Source organism: Rattus rattus, chromosome 3, assembly GCF_011064425.1.
Source record: "Rattus rattus isolate New Zealand chromosome 3, Rrattus_CSIRO_v1, whole genome shotgun sequence".
Classification (NCBI taxonomy): domain Eukaryota; kingdom Metazoa; phylum Chordata; class Mammalia; order Rodentia; family Muridae; genus Rattus; species Rattus rattus.
This window is the reverse complement of record NC_046156.1, coordinates 97,061,766-97,078,910: the sequence shown is the minus strand read 5'-3', so window position 1 is coordinate 97,078,910 and position 17,145 is coordinate 97,061,766. Positions and strand designations below refer to the sequence as shown.

At 40.6% G+C, this 17,145-nt stretch overlaps 1 protein-coding gene across 3 annotated transcripts in view; it reads right to left on the bottom strand.

The window, feature by feature from the left end:
• Positions 1-9,004: 9,004 nt before the first annotated feature.
• Eif2a (eukaryotic translation initiation factor 2A) overlaps positions 9,005-17,145 on the bottom strand; it is a 30,898-nt gene continuing 22,757 nt past the window's right edge. For all 3 annotated transcript variants that reach the window (XM_032898359.1, XM_032898361.1, XM_032898360.1), the window contains 5 exons: positions 16,408-16,979; positions 13,494-13,607; positions 10,979-11,095; positions 9,836-9,901; positions 9,005-9,376 (listed from right to left, as the gene is read on the bottom strand). In XM_032898359.1, coding sequence (XP_032754250.1) covers positions 9,311-9,376; positions 9,836-9,901; positions 10,979-11,095; positions 13,494-13,607; positions 16,408-16,979 — 935 coding nt within the window. In that variant the 3' untranslated portion in view covers positions 9,005-9,310. The remainder of the gene's footprint in view (positions 9,377-9,835; positions 9,902-10,978; positions 11,096-13,493; positions 13,608-16,407; positions 16,980-17,145) is intronic.

The following is a 17,145-nucleotide window of genomic DNA, read 5'->3' as shown; positions in this document are numbered from 1 at the left end:
GTATGCTCCTCCCCACAGTCGCCTGGCCACAGCCAGCTGTGCCTGACACTATAAAAGGGGCTGCTTGCCCCCTCCTCATTCTCTCTTGCTCTTTGTTCTTCACTTCTCCGCTCTCTGGGTGTCCTGGAAGAAGGCATCTGAACCAGGCTGGCCTTGAACTCACAGAGATTCACCTGCCTCTTCCTCCTGAGTGCATGGTTATAGGCATATCCACTAAGCTTAGCTTTAAATTTTTATACTTACTTAGTGTGTGTGTGTGGGGGGGGTGCGTGGTGTGTACTTATGTGCACTGGGCAAGTGTGGAGGTCAGATGGCAAACCTGTTGGGTTGGTTCTCTTCTCCCACCATATGACTTCTGAGAATTACATGCATATTGTCAGGCTTGACAGCAGGCTTGACCCGCTGAGCCATCGCTCACCAGCCTGAGACCCAGCACTCAGCTTTTCATGCAGATGCTGAAGATCCAAAGTCAGATCCTGATTCTTGTGTGGCCAGCACTTTATCAGCAAAGCCATCTCTCTGAACCCCATTTTCTTATTTTGGCGCTGATGTTTAAATATTAAAGTTTGTTTGTTTGGTCTCGCTATGTGGTCCTTAGCTATCCTAGAACCCTCTATGTAGACCAAGCTAGGCTCAAGCCTACAGAGATCTGCCTGTCTCTGCCTCCTAAGTGGTGGGATTAAATGCCTGGACCACCATGCTCAGGTAATATTGCTTTTACAGCAGTTTGAGAGTCGTATAAGAACAGAGCATACATACTTCCCATGCACACCCATCACAGACTTTTGATGAACCATCTCTTGGGGCTTATGGATTCTTTTTTTCTTTAGCGGGGGGGTGCTGGGGGGAAGGGGCGGCAGAGATCAGTTAAGGGTTTTTCTATAAGTGCGTGTGTGAATGTATGTTGACATGTATGCTTTTTACTGTTTCTTGTCAGAATCCCGATGCCGTAAAGAGATCCCTCACTTCATGATTTCATTGAATACTAGTTACCCCCCCCAAACTTTCCATCTCCAAATACTTTTCTATTAGAGATTGAATTTCAACACCAAATAGTGAGGCAATGCATTCAACCCACAACACATCAAACATAAAGGTCTTCCACCAACTTGAATTTACATGCTCTTATGTGGAAATAATGAGTGACATTGCTTCCATCCTGTGGTCTCACAGATATATGTGGAACCAACCATTCTGTGCATCTGACATCTCATTACATTTATTGAAATAGCTGGACAAACAGATAGTGATAAAAGCAATACTGAAAGAGAAGGAATTATGCACATGCAAAGCAGAAAACACAGGGCATCAGATGCACCACAGGGCTGCTGATGGGTCCCAGGGTAAACAAAGAACAGTCACATGATATGAAATTCTGTAAAAAAAAATTTTTTTTTAAAGTTAGATACGTGTAAGAAATGAAGTCCAAAATAAAGTAAGTTGGAACTATATTTATAACCGGTTATGAACCCAAAAAAAGCCTGTAAGATTAAAAAAAAAACCCCAAAAACTTCAACTATAAGTCAAGGATGCTCCAAAGAGTGAATACTATGTCTACAAAACAGACTTTAAAGTATGTATGATGGACATGGAAGTAGGAAGGCCGACTGCAGATCTTCACATATCCTCTGCTCCTTTAAGTCAAAACCCAGTGTCGCAGCAGAACTTCTGCTGCAGACTACCTTCCTCTTGGGCACTCATCTGCAGTGGATCACCCATATCTTCTCCTCCAAACATCCTTCCCTTAACTCCTTGTTTGCCCAGCACCCAACTCTGGCAGAAAATCAATAGCCCCTCCCGCCAGTGAAGCAGGTAACCTAACTGCAGATCTTCACCTCTCCCTCCGTTCCTCCACGCCCCAGCCTCAAGTCTCAGCCCAGCTCTGCAGACTTCCACTGTGGCCTCTTCTCACTCGATGCTCCCACGAGACTAACTAAGCAGGTGGTGCAGGAACATCCTGATTTCCTCACTTGTGGGAAGCCTTTCCACCACCCCCAGCACATCTCCATTCCTAAGTCTGAGGTTCCAATACCAAGAAACACATTTTACCTGGGAATCCCCAGTGCTCATACTGATGAAGACACCAGAAGATTTTTCTACAGGCAACATTAGCCACCACAGTCTCCCAAGAATCAGAGGTGAAAAGAGGAACCAAGAAACAAGACACCCATCCAACAAAGATAAGACCAAATATCACTGAGAAATTACAATTTTCCCAGCCCCAGATGCCCAGACACCAGTGTGAAAACACAGTAAAGAACAGCCAGGACAATGTTCCCACTAGAGCCCAGCAAACCTACCACAATAGATCCTGAATATTCCAACACAGCTGAAGCACAAGCAGAAGACCTTAAAATAGCCTTATGAATATGCTAGAGGTGCTTAAAGAAGAAATAAATAAGTCCCCTAACGAAATCTGTGAAACACAAACAAGCAGTGGAATAAATGAAATAAAACCGTTGAAAACCTGAAAATGAAAATAGAATAAACAAAAAACCCAACCTGGGGGAAATCTGGAAATAAAATTTTAGGAACCCAAACAGGAACCATGCTTACAATCTTGACTAACAGAATACAAGAGATGGAAGACAGAATCACAGGCATTGAAGACCTGATAAAGAAATGGATACATAAGCTGGTTGGTTATGGCACTTGGGAGACAGAGGCAGGTGGATCTCCGTGAGTTCAAGATCAGCCTAGTCTACGGAGCAAGTTCCAGGACAGGCAGGGCGACACAGAGAAACCCAGTCTTGTAAAACAAAGGGAAAAAAAAGGAAAAGAAAGAAATGGATATATAAGACAGAGAAAATGTCAAATCTAAAAAGCTCCTGACACAAAAGATCTGGGACACTATAAAAAAATTAAATTTAAGACTAAGAGGACTAGAGGAAGGAGAAGAAACACAGGTCAAAGGCACAAAAAATTTCAACAAAATCATAGATGAAAATCTCCCTAACCTAAAGAGGATGATGCCTATAAAGATAAAAGAAGCATACAGAATACCAAGTAAACTGAACCAAAAAAGAAACTCATCGGGCTGGAGAGGTGGCTCAGTGGTTAAGAGCACTAACTGCTCTTCCAGAGGTCTTGAGTTCAAATCCCAGCAACCCCCTCTAATGGGATCCAATGCCTTCTTCTGGTGTGTCTAAAGATAGCAACAGTGTACTTATTTATATACATTACATAAATAAATCTTAAAAAAAAAAATTCAACAAACATACCCAACAAAAAAAGAATATGAAATCTGAAAAAAAAAAAAAAAATGGCCAAGTAACATAAAGGCAGACATATTAGTTGTGCTTGACTTCTCAGTGGATACTTTAAAGCCCAGAAGGGCCTGGACAGGTGTGCTGGAGACTGACTTTAAGAGACCACAAATGCCAACCCAGACTAGTATATCCAGCAAAAAGTTCAATCACCATAGAGAAAACAAAACATTCCACGATAATACTAAATTTAAGCAACATTTATCTACAAATCCAGCCCTACATAAAGTGCTAACATAATGAGGTAAACTACAAGAAAACACAGGAAGTAATCTCAGTTCAGCAAAACCAAAAGAAACACACACACACACACACACACACACACACACACACACACACACACACACACCACTATCACCAACACCAACACCACTGACAACAAAACAACAGGAATCAATAATCATTGGCCATTGTTAACTCTCAACATAAATGCTCTCAGTTTCCCAAATAAGACACAGACCAACAGGATGGATGTGCTTCTTGTATACAGCAGAAGGATTGAAATCAGAGTAAGGGTTACTTGGGAAGATGGAAAGACAAATCTGATATGTATTTACTTTTATGTGAATATTAGCTGCTAAGTCACAGCTGCCAAGTTGTATTCCATAGAACCACAGATGGTTGGTGTAGAGTACGGGACTAAAAAGAACAGGTAGTTCTTGTTAGTAAAGAGAAATAGAATAGATAGCTGTAGGTGGATGGGGGTGGCTGGAATGGAAGGATCAAGTGGGGAGTAGTTGGGGAGAGTGGGTTGTAGGAGGGAATAATGGAAGAGACAGCTAAAATAAGGCTAAAGGGGCATTTGAGGAGTAATTTAGAAATTTATACGGTAGAAACTTCCTAAAATATATACATATATCAAGGCCATCTAAACGAAGTCTTCAAAAATTTGGGAGGCATGTCAGAAGCCATTTAGGACAGGCTATGGCAAGCAAGTGGGTTTTCTGGAGATGGCTCACAATTTTGCATGGCTGCCATGGGTGCACTCTGAGATGCGGGGTCCTCTGAGATTTCATCCCCGGATGCCTCTTGCTACTTTTGCCTTTCCTGCCACTATTACACAGCCCAGTGATTCCTGGCATCAGCCCACCCTATTGAACAGATCTCTTACAGAATAAATGTGAAGATGTACTTTTATGTAGTAATGCTGTGTAGATAAATTGATGATGTCACAATTCCTGATAGTGATTTTATAGACTTCCTAGACTGACACAATTTCAAGTCCCCTACAGAAAAAAAAAGCTTCAAATAGATTTTTGTAAACCTTCATGTGTCAGTGGCTAATTGCACTAGAGAAAGAAGCAGGCTTGGAACAAATTTATGAACAAGGAAAATATCTCTTCTAGGTTAGGAATGAGGTCACTACCTGGTAACTAAAGGTCATAAACTGGTAATGGGCAATTCATTGAAAGTGTAAGTACAGAAAATAAATGATGGATTAGTTTTTTATACAAGACTTCAAAATAATAAGACACAAGACGACGAATGATTTGTTTCTTTACAAAACTGTGCTAACTTACGACATAAAAATTATTGTTTTAAACTTATAATGAACTTAGGGAGCTAGTAAGAGATAATGAATGTTTAATCAGGTCCTAGTCTTAATGGAAAGACATGTAAACAATTCTGCTGTAATTCTGTAAACTTTAAGAATCCATGACATGAACTATTGCATTAAACTTACTGTGAACTTACAGAATGTAAAAGTGCTTAGAAAACCATGTGACCAATTATCCTGAGAAAGTATAATAATGAACATCAATTAAAAGGTGATTTAACCCTTCTCTGCTTGATCCAGTATGCCTGTGTCTCTGTGCGTGCCCGACTCTTCTTTTCTCTCTAGCTAAGAGTTAAGGAATGCATCTCACCTGGCCACTGAGAGGTCCAAGTCAAGATCCAAAGTAATTAAGTTTCTTTCCCCTGCTGCTATCAGCAGGAGTTAAATTGCCAGAGGCCAGTGGCTTTTGGCCACAGAATAGCAAAGAGTTAAAGAATTACATTGTCAAAAGTAAGCAGCTTTTGGCACTGCAATCTCTGGTCCTGATTCCACTGTGCCTTCCTCAGGAGCTGGGTGGAACTCCTGGGGAGAAAGAGTTCCAAATGAAGCTTTCAGTACTGGGATTGGGTTATATCTAATTGAGTTATTTCCCAAAAAGGCTCCACAGGAATTCTCAAATAGCCCAGAGTGTTGCCAAGACTACAGTCTCCACAAACTGTCATAAAGGATCCACCGCTTAAGACAATACCTACACAGTGCACCAAGCATGGAGATGTTGACCTGGAGCCTACATAGAACCTTCACCCCTATGTTCCAGTGACTTTGGTACAGGAAGGTATTCTTCAGGCCTCCAAAAGAGAATAAGCACACACCTGGCTATAAAACCTTCGATTTACAATGATATACTACCTGCAAAATATGCTAGGGCAATGGTGGCACAAATTCATGGGAGTAATCAATCAACTACTGATTTGACTTAAGGCCCATTCTATACCCATCAATGTTTGGGTGTCAAAGAACTTGATACTAGATAGCCCAGGGACCTAAGGTAAAACTTAATACTAGTCAAAAAAAATAACGTAATGGTAAAGTGACTCCTAGTGACTTTCTGCTATACTCATAGATCAGTGCCTTGCTCAGCCATCGTCAGAGAAACTCCCCCTGCAGCAGATATGAACAAATATAGAGCAACACAGACAGAACCACTCCAGGACAGGCCTCACATTGCCCAAAACAAAACAGACTCTGTTATTTTGTATGCGTGTACTTTTATTTGGTTACAGTTTGTTTTGTTTTTCTTTTTTGGATGTTTTCTTTTTTCTTTCTTGGTTTGGGGAGGTTTGTTGTTGAATTGGATTTTGTTTGCTTTTTTTTTGTTTTTGAGAAATAAAGTTGAGTGGTTAGGGAGGAGGAGAGGATCAGGAAGGACTTGGGGGAGGGGAAGCATATGATCAAAGTATATTTATATTTAAAAGATGCTTTAAATAATAAAGAATAACAAAAACACCTAAAAAAATCACTGGCACATAAATGTTTTTGCTTACAAATGACACACCTCGGGCCAAATGATGTGATTAGCTGAAGCAAATCACTTATCCAGAATCCATAAGTCATAATATGAGGAGGTATAATTCCCTGACGTGCCCAAGAGGTGCAACCAATAAATATCTGAGATGGGCAAGATAGGTCAGTGGGTAAAGGTGCCAAGGCTGATGACCTGAGTTTGATTGCCAGGAACAACACTGCAGAAGGAGAGAACCAATTCTCAGTTTGTCCTCTGACTTCCACACACATAACAAAATAAGTATAATAAAACTCAGAAGTAGTTACTGGTGAAGATAATAATCCCACAATGAATGCCATACATACTGAATGCCTGTGAGTGTTTACTGTTCCATCCCAGGTCTTAGGTCTTGTTTTACCCTCATAGAACAACTTACACATATACAAATAAGTAGACCTACAAATAATGAAATTCTCAAGTGACACACATATACCTTTGTTACCTACACTCTGTCTAGTAAACACCTGAAAACATTGTTGCATAAAACTTGAAAAAATGCCAAGGTTATGTTAGTAAGCCAGATGTGTCTTTATGGTGTTGGTGGCTGAGAATGACAGAGCAAGACACCTGATGTAGGCTTCCTCCACTTTTGTCTTCTTCCCTGTAGAACAAGAAAAACCTCATGCTATAACTTTACTAAAATTAGCACAGGAAGTACCTCACACTCACCCCTATTATTTTACTAGTCACAAAACTGTTAGTTTGAGTGTGACTAGCCTGCAGACTCATATTTGAATGTTTGGTTTCCAGTTGGTAGCACTGTTTGGTGTGGCCTTGGAGGAGGTGTACCACTGAGTGGTCTTTGATGTTAATGCCTGTCTGCACGCTGCCATGCCCTCTACTATGACGATGGACTAACTCTCGGCAGCTGTAAGCAAGCCCTCAATTGAATGCTTTCTTTTCTCAGTTGCCTTGATCATGATGCTTCATCACAGCAAAAGGAGAGTTACTAAGACACAAGCTCTTTCTCGGTTTGGGATACTCATTTAGGGTAAACTGCTTTGAAACCCCACTTGAATAAAAACCAGCACCCTTGTCCTTTCTAGTTTCTTACTAACTCAAAATGCACACAATGCAGAAATGACCACCACACCAAGCACCCAATAAACCAATTTTCTAAAACCCAAATAAACCCAATTCTAGTATACAGTTAAGAGCCTATGCTTTGCTATTAAGCATGTGACTGAGTTTTATGACCTAAATGGGAGAATTTATTTAAATGCTACATTGTATCTGATTATTATGAATTATATATAATAGAAGGCACTGATATGGAATGATCTCCAAAATATTTTAAGAGAAAAGGGGTATAAAGGGGCATTTACTGAACTTTTCCTTTCTTTTGTATAGTTTTTGGCCTCAAACTTATGATCCTCCTACCTCAACTCCTAGCCCCACCCCTGAGCTCCTAGGATTACACTTGGCACAGAACAGGTTTTATATCCCATCATTTCTTTAAAATATATATGAACAAATATATTGAATATCATATACTTTGTATTTTTAGAACAAAAGAATTGATGAATGTTGCTAAAGAATACAAGTGAGAGATGTGTTTTTCATTTTATGTTGAATTTTTACCCCTTGAATTGTTAATAATGTGTATGCCTTCACTTCCTAAAGAATAGAAATATTAGTGCTTTCATGACAGCTCACTGGGTAAATGAGTGAGTTGATGCCAAGAACCCAATGAAAGGGAAGAATGGACTTCTGGGGGTTGTCTTTTGACCTCCACATGTGAGCCAGGGCACATACCCAACCACCAAAACACAATTAAACACCCAATAAACAAATGTTTACCAAAAACAAAAATGTTTGGAAAAATCAAATAAGAGAAATAATCAAAGGAAAAACAAACCATAAAATATGAACAACTGATAAATTTGGCAAAACACATAAACACCCCTCTAAACACATAAAAATAATATTACACAAAAAATCAATTGTTTTCTTAACTTGGCAAAATAAGAGGCCTTGTTACAGTCATCACTGATAAAAGTGAAGAACTTTAATGATGGAAGAACAAATTGCCAGAGAGTAATTTGGCAGTGTTCATAAGAGAAAAACAAATACACTCTATGATCCAGCAGTCACACTGCCCTTCAGCAGACTGCAGGAACCCAGCACATAGACCCTGGAGTCGGACTACTTGGGTTCAATTCCATTTCCTGACACCAGCAGGTTTCTTTCTTTTAAAAATATTTATTTTTATTTTAGTGCATGAATGTCTCACCCACATGTATATTTGTACAGGCCTGGTGCCCATGGAGGCCAGAAGAGGGTGTCGGATCCCCTGGAGTTGGGAGTTGGACATGGCTGCATGTGGTGCTGGGACAGCAGACGGTGTCCTTATCCAAGCAGCCATCTCTCTATGCTCCAGACTCCTTAATTCTCTGGACTTAAGTTTCTTCATTTAGAAAATAAAAATTAGAGTAACATATTTCATAGTTTTCTGGTAAGAATAACACATCCTGTAAATTTATAATAAAGAACTATTTATTTTTGGTTTTCTGAGAAAGCGTTTCTTTATGTAGCCCTGGCTGTCCTATAACTCACTCTGTAGACGAGGTAGCCACTGATCTCAGAGATCCACCTGCCCCTGCCTCCTGACTGCTGGGATTAAAGATGTCTGCCATTACAGCCAGGTTTTAAGAACTTTTTAACTTGGAGGCAAAACAAATTTAAAATGTCTTTATTTTTTTATATAGGAAATACTATTAACCATTTAAAAAAGTCTGTCAATTTATTAAGCTTATCTGGAAAAAATCATCTCTCTTTATTATATACTGACATGATACAGAATGCAGATGTAAAAGTCAATTGAAAAGACATCATTAAATAATTACACATATCAACCTTGGATAAATGGTTAAAGACATAGACTGATGTTAATGGTGGATCTGTGGTAATTCCATGAACACCATGGGATTAACAGACTTGCTTATAGTGTTTCCTGCTAACAAATTCGCTTTCTGTGAGTCTTCAAACTCCCAATTCCAAATCTTCAAGTTCTTGGAGAAGGGCTGTCTCTTTTTGAATTTTCTCCAACTAGAAACATTTCAAATGATAATGTTATTAAATAGAAAATAAATATGAACCTGTACCCAGGCATATAAAGGACAAAAGGTAGAAATGCAGTATTCTTACACTTTATCAGAGTCACTGGCAAACCCAGATTAGAAAGCAGTTCTACCCGGTTTTCGTTAGGCACTTAGGGGCAATGCAGAGCTGCCTCGCTGTCCCCTCTGGTGCAAGATTTCCTGCATCTCCTTGTGCTTACAAGTATGGAGAACAAGAGGACAGAGTCCAGCAGGCAGGAAGGAGGGAACTCTGGTTATTTACCTAACCCATAACTGTCACTACTGTTACAGTGAGAGCATTAGGAGTACAACTTAGGAGTAGTGACTCAGCACCGTAGTCTGGGCCAGTGTTCTGTGCTTTTCTTTCTGACGGAAGGACTGCCTGTATTAATGACTGTAACCAAATGGACAGCGAAGGCAGGCTCACCTGATTTTTCTCTAGCTGCTTCCCAGCGGCTGCCTGCTCTTTCAGCTGCTCTATCGCTTTCAGTTTCTGTGAAACCAAATATGGGGAAGGAGAAAGAAGAGTTACTTTCTATTGCAGATTCTTAATTTTTTTTTTATTAAAGATTTATTTTTATATGTAAGTATACTGTTGTTATCTTCACACACACCAGAAGAGGGCATCAGATCTTATTACAGATGGTTGTGAGCCACCATGTAGTTGTTGGGAATTGAACTCAGGACCTCTGAGCCATCTCTCTGGTCCAGCAGATTCTTGTATTAACAACAACCATACTACATTTCTTTCAAAAATGGTTTGTTAAAATGGAAGGATAAAGTCTTGTTAAAAGTTAAACATAAAATTATATTTTAAAAACACGGGTTTGGGTAAAATAGGTTTTGCAAGTTGTTGTTGTTTAGTTATCCTGTGTGAGTGTGTGGTGCCTACGCTGCGGGACACACATGGAGGGCAGCGGGAAGCTCTGTGGCGCCTCTCCCTGGGAGTCGGAGCCGACTTGGGCTGTCAGGTTTGCACAGTAAGTTTTTCATTGAGTGGCAGGTGTGGACTCCTAAGGCTAACACAGAGGCTGGCATCTATCTCAGCATCCCACTGCGGCAGGGCAGCATCTCTGCACTTAAGAGAAGCCTCCCCCCACCCAGACCATAAGCTCCCTTGTTTGTGTGTTCCTTTTAAAAACTGGAATAAAGTACCTGTCTATTTGAAAGAAGGCCTTTATCTCACTTAATAAGTGAGATGTCTCGTGTAGCTAACGAGATGCTGAGGGAGGTGCTCCAGGCTGGGGATGTGGCTCTGAGGAAGAGCACTTGCATAGCATGCACAAGCCCGGTGTTCATCCTCCAGTCCCACAGCAAAGACAACGAAACATGCCTTCCCTACACAGATGTGCCCCCATCATTCCGTGTTATTTCACAATTACACACAAGCAGTTCCATCATTAAAGCATTGGTGAATGGAACTAAGCTGAGATCTCTTCTCAATTACAATATTGTTATGGAAATGAAGCAACAATGAGAACTGTTACGGACTTTTTAAATCCCTGCTTTTAAGCACCTGAGTCCCACTCTTAATCGTCAAGTACATATCTGCTTTTCATCCAAGCCTCACCTTCTTTAGATTCTTAATTTTTTTGTCTACTTCAGGATCACCCGAAGCAGACTGGGTGACAGTGCTCCGTGGTGCACTCTGTGGGACAGGAGTAGGAGCCAGATCATTTCTTGCCTCCTAAAGGAAAACCAAGATTGAACATTTATTTACATTTATGTGTCTGAGACAAGCCGTGTGTAAAAGTGCCTGCTGCCAAGCCTAACAGGCAGAGTTCAATCCCCAGGACCCATGGTGGAAAGAGGACAGCCTGTCCGTGGTCAGGGCTCAAACGTGAGTCTGACCTATTAAAACACATTTCTAGAAATGGAATATACTAGCTGCACAGGGAACAATGATGCCTCAATTTCCAACTTTACAAAAACATAATGTAATTTCCCCCTTTGCAATAACGTAACTGGGCCAGTGAGAAGGCTCAGCAGGTAAGGATGCTCCTTGCCAAGTCCGACAACTTGAAGTTGATCCCAAGGGCCCACCAGGTGGAGAGAACTAACCCCTTAGGTTGCCTCTGACTTTACCGTGGCACTTTTTCCTCCTAGTGAAACACCCCTCCAGGAGAGGAGGAAGGAACAAAGGGCCACAGACCTAGGAAAGCGGGATTTGAAGGCCTCTCCGAGCTTCATAAAAGAAGCAAACAGCTGCAGGGTAGACTATGACCAGTCAGGCTAAAGAGATTTTAGATAGGGGAGCAGGCTTATAGCTTTTGTATTTCATCACCCATCTTATGGTGGGCTTTTCAGTAACTGAAAGTGAGCTGCTTTTTGAGTCATTCCTGCTCCATATAGTTAAACCTCTCACCCACAGTCCTGTTAGTATCCAATAAAATACTGATTCGCCAGGTTGGACGTTTGTACAATTGCTACTTTGGGTTGTTGTGGGCCCCATTCCTGAAGAGGTGTGTGTTGCGTCTCCCAGGAGAACTCAGGCAGGAAACACCCCACCTCTGTGTGTCACAGGCATTTGCTCAGACAAGTTCAATCTTCAGAGCCCACTTTAAAAGCCAGATACACATGGCCGGGAGGGAATCATACCCCGAAGCCCACTCATGTGCTAGCTAGCCTGAAATATACAGCACAGAGGCAGAAACAAGGACAGCCCGTTCAACAAGGCTGGAAGGGGGCTCCTGAAAGCTACACACATCCAGACTGCCACCACCTGACAAGATCACATGGCCATGACTGCTCCGACGTCGTGCCCAAGATTATTAAGTATTCTTAGGTGTCCTCCCCGATGGGACACAAAACAGAAGTCCTTCCCCAGAGAAGGAGTCCACCAGCACCTTGCTGTGACTCCAGCCACAAGGTTTGTGGGCGATAAGCTTCTATAGCTTAGAAACCATCTAACCTAAGGAAGGTATTTTGATCTAGTAAGTCTAAATAGACTAAAATATAATATGGTTATCCTGATTTCATCAACCAGATATTCTTAATGCAGTTGAACATAATATCACTATGAACCTATGAATCATATCACTGTAATTTAGATCAATTATCACAAGTACATAAATGTCTTTTGTTTAAGTATTGTCTTAGTTGGGTTTTCATTCCTTTTCTTCATTTTCTTTTGGAGCCAAAGCCCTGCCTGGTCTGGAGCTCATTATGTATCCTAGGTCAGACTGGGCTCCAACTCCTAACAACCCTGCAACCTCAGCCTTCTAAGTGCCGGACGGCAAGTATCTATGAACTGCCATGCCCAGCCCGCCCTCTCTGAATACACATGTGCCTTAAGGAAAACAGATACTCCAACACAGTCTATGGTAAGAAACACTACACAGTCCCATTGAAAGCTCAGGTTTCAAGGTCATGGTTACTTTCTCTGTCAGGTGGAGTTACTAGGGTGTAGTAGAGCTTCTGGAGGGCCTAAGAGAAGGTTTTCAGGTCACTGGGGGAATGCTCTTGAAGAGTACAGTGGACTTCTAGCCCATCACCTCTTCTCTCTGCTCCCTGGCTCATACATATGTGTGATGTATGTGTGTGTGTGTATACATACATACATACATATATACATACATAAACAGTTTTCTGCCACAAGCCCACAGTAACAGGGCCAATCAACCTCCAAAACTGATTACAAAGAGCTGAAGATGTAGGCCAGAGGCGAATCACTTGCCTACCATGTGCAAAGCCTTGAGTTCAGTCCTTAACACCACTAAAAGCAAAATGCTCATGGTAACTTCATGTTTATAAGGCACAATGGTACACATTTATCCTTAACACTTAGGAGAATAAAGAAGGATGTAGGCCCGGAAACCGGGAAGGGGAATAACAATCGAAATGTAAATAAGAAATACTCAAGTTAATAAAGATAAAAAAAAATTAAAAAAATAAATTTTACATAAATAGTCAAGAAAAAAAAAAAAGAAAGAAAGCAAGCTACCCAGCTATTTACATATAATTCTAACTACAATGTATCACATCATAATCATGTATTTAGAAATATAATTGTTAAAAATGTCATGGGTTAAAGTTCGGTTAATTAACTTTTTGCTTGGGTTTGAAGAGATCAGCACTCCAAATACCTGTTTTGCAGCTTTTTTAGCTTCATGCTTCCTTTGATTTTTAAGGGCTGTTTTTGATAATGGCTTGTCACTTGATGGATGTGGCTTCATATTCTGGGGAGGTTCCTCTTCATGCTACAGAAAATGTAAAACAAGTACTTCTGAGTGGACTCCACATGGTTTGAAAAGCATACACAATAGCATATTATGTACTTTTACTAGTATAAGATGATTTTATCCAAATTACTCAGGAGAACTGACAAGAATATTTCAAATCTGTTACTAGAGCAGAGCTAAATAAGGACCTCCCCATTAGCTGGTATGTATCTTTTCATTACATAAGCCCAGGCAAAATTCACTTTTGGTTTATAGAAACAATAAAATTTGTCTCAGGACTAGAGACATGTGATTCTTTTTTTTTTTCAGAGCTGGGGACCAAACCCAGGGCCTTGCGCTTGCTAAAGCGCTCTACCACTGAGCTAAATCCCCAACCCGAGACATGTGATTCTTATGAAACTGAGTAACAACAGCTTCTCTGAGGTCTTTTAGATGTGATTAATATCCTTAGGAAGTTGATGTGATTGATATCATTAGAAAGCATTTGTTTTCTTCACACCCTGAACCACGTGACATATCTTCACTGGTAAGGTCTGAAGTTGAAGGGTCAATCAATGTTGAAACAGAATATCTCAATAGGATTTGAGAAGCTTTAAGAAATTTTTAGTCACGAAGGAAGGATGCTGGTTTGTTTTTTTTTTTGTGCAAGCCAGGAGCAAGAAAAAAATTTATCTTTGAAAATGTTATCTACTTCCTTGGATAGTTTACTACTAGTTTATCAGCTTCTTTAAAAGGAATATTCCTAGGTCTCAGCTATGACATAGTCCTACTTTTCAAAGACAAGGTGCTCATGCTCGCAGGTCCTTCATTATTAACACCATCACAAAAACTGAGAGCACCGATTAGTGCTCTCCCGAGTTCTGAACTACTGTTGAAATTTATTTATATATATATATATATATATATATATATATATATATATATATATATATAATATCTACCAATATTCAGGAAGGTGAGAACTCATGGTCTGAAGACAATAAACGTGTTTCTAAAACCAACAGTGTTTGCGGTGGCTTGAATAAGAATGGCCCCATTGGTGTGCATGTTTGAATGCTTAGTCATCAGGAAGTGGCACTATTTGGGAAGGATAAGGAAGTGGGCACTTGTTGGAGGAAGTGAGTCACTGGGGGTGGGCTCTGAGGTTTCAAAAGCCCAAGACAGGCCAAGTGTCTCTCTCTCTTCCTGCTGCCTGTGGATTTGGATATAGAACTCTCAGCTCCTTCTCCAGCACCATGTCTGCCTGCATACTGCCATGTTTCCCACCATGCCATGCTTCCCATCGTGATGATAATGGACTATACTTCTGAAACTGTAAGCCAGTCTCAATTAAAGTTTTCTTTTATAAGAGTTGCCGTGATCATGCTGTCATTTCATAGCAACAGAATACTAACTAGGACAGTATTTTAAAAATTAAGACAATTTCATATACGTTTTCAGATCCATTTTGTCTTGAAAATCAACAATTTTCTTAGGGTGAACTGGCTCTAATCAATCACCCATGGGGACTCAACCATTGCTGAACAGCTAGCTGCTCAGCATGTCCTCCTGTTCACTACTGCCTTCCATCCCCAGCCTCGACTAATCAGCATCTGAATAAGTTCTGAACCTATAGTGCTATGAATCTATAGTGCTATGAACCTATAAAGCATCTTTTCTAGACTACTGCCACTGCTCTAAATCACCCATCATAAGTTATGGTAGGATCTCATTGCTGAAGAGACTGCATATTTTGGCTGAAGGAAATAAGAGGAATCAATCTCACACTGGCCAGGAAGTTTCCTCCCTGCTAAGTAGCATTCATATGCAGAGCACTGGGGGAGAAAAAGACATCAATAGTTTTACCTCGTACTGTATGCTGCATGGTGTAATACTGACTTTCCAGGCAAGATGTGCCTACTATTACAACAGTTGTATGCCTGTTATACAGTAACTACCTGCTGATTGGATTTGAGGCTTGTTCTATAGAAGAAAATTCCGTGCCTCCTACTGTATGTATAATCTGGTCAAAAGCCCTGATATTATTTTGCTAAATAGTCATGCTAGCAAATTGCCTTCTAAATTTTTATATTTATACCCACAGACCTCAGCTTTAGTCAGAAAAGCTTCCTTTTTCAATAGGCAGAAGTCAAGGGAGAGATGTATTACTACTGCTAAGAAAAAGAGATTAGTGCTTAGCCTGAAGAGGAGATGGAGTCAACCCCACCACAGCATCAGTGAACACTGCAGAGGAGCTGTGGCAAAGATCTTAAGAGCTGGAGGAGGGGGAGGAGTGCAGTGAAGTGCTGTCTCCTGGTTAGCACAGGGCTAATGCACTCAGAAGCTCACAGTAGCTGGAGTTACAAGAGCAAACCAGGCAAATCTGGACAGATTTGATGGATAATTTCTAGGCCACATCCCTTACTGAAAGTTATTGGCAACCGATAGTTGCTGGAGGAGGATTTGGGGATATGGCCACTGGTAGAACTCCTATTTGCTAATAGATGGCCTCATACCTATGCACATACGAACAGTACTAAATGGACTCAGAGGGTATTTTTCAAAGGACACAAAGTTGTATGTGAAGACAGGGTGGATATGACCTCATTTCATTGCATATGTATAAAATTCAAGAATAAAAATTGTGTTTTTAAAACTGTGAGCCCCTTTAAACTTTGCTGGCTTAAGACATAAGCTGCTTAGCATCTCCATCGTCTGTGGGCCGAGTGATCTCTCTGGAGAGTATCCTGTATATGTACAAAGCAACACGAGCAAAGAGAAAAAGGCCTGCAGAGTTCCACACAGGGAATCGCTTTCCTCTGTGCAATTGATTACTTACCAGCTTGGAACTGGTGACTGGTTTATTTCTTAAGGCTGGAGGTCTATAAGCTGTTGCAACTTTAGGCTCCTCACTAGGCACTTCACTTGGAACTGCTTGGTACGTTATCGTTTTTGCTGGAAATATTCCATCCAAAAATGGCTGCCAAGAAACCTGCCACAATTCTCCATTGGATGGCACATCATACTTATACAAGAGAGAGCCAGTGTAATGCCAAATCTTATACCCATTATTAACACGTAACCTAGGAGCACACGTGGCTGTTAAGATATGCTCACCATCTGGGCACCAGGCAAAATATGTAGAATCAGAAGCCACAGGCTTAGAAATAAGCTTGTAGTTTTTAACATCCCATACTTCCATTTGTCCTCGAAGGTTTCCAAATCCAGCCAGTACTAATATATGTCCATGAGGGCTATAGAAGGCTGCGTTGCGAGGACCAGTCCCAAAGTCAAACACAGGATCACACTTCAGGTTAAAAACTGTTGCTTTCGCAGGCATAAAACCATAAACAGCACAAAACTCCGTAGAACTAGGATTCCAAACTACATCATAAATTGGGCCATTTTTGGCTAGAAAAAGAATATAAGATATAAATCAGAAGTTTATAAAAAAGCCTATCAGCAGGTTCTAGTGGCATGGGTCCCTCACACTCACACTATATAGTTTATATCTTTACCTTTTCCAACCGTTATACTAAAATTTATGGCTTGGCTTTATTTCCATTTGTTTAATTAC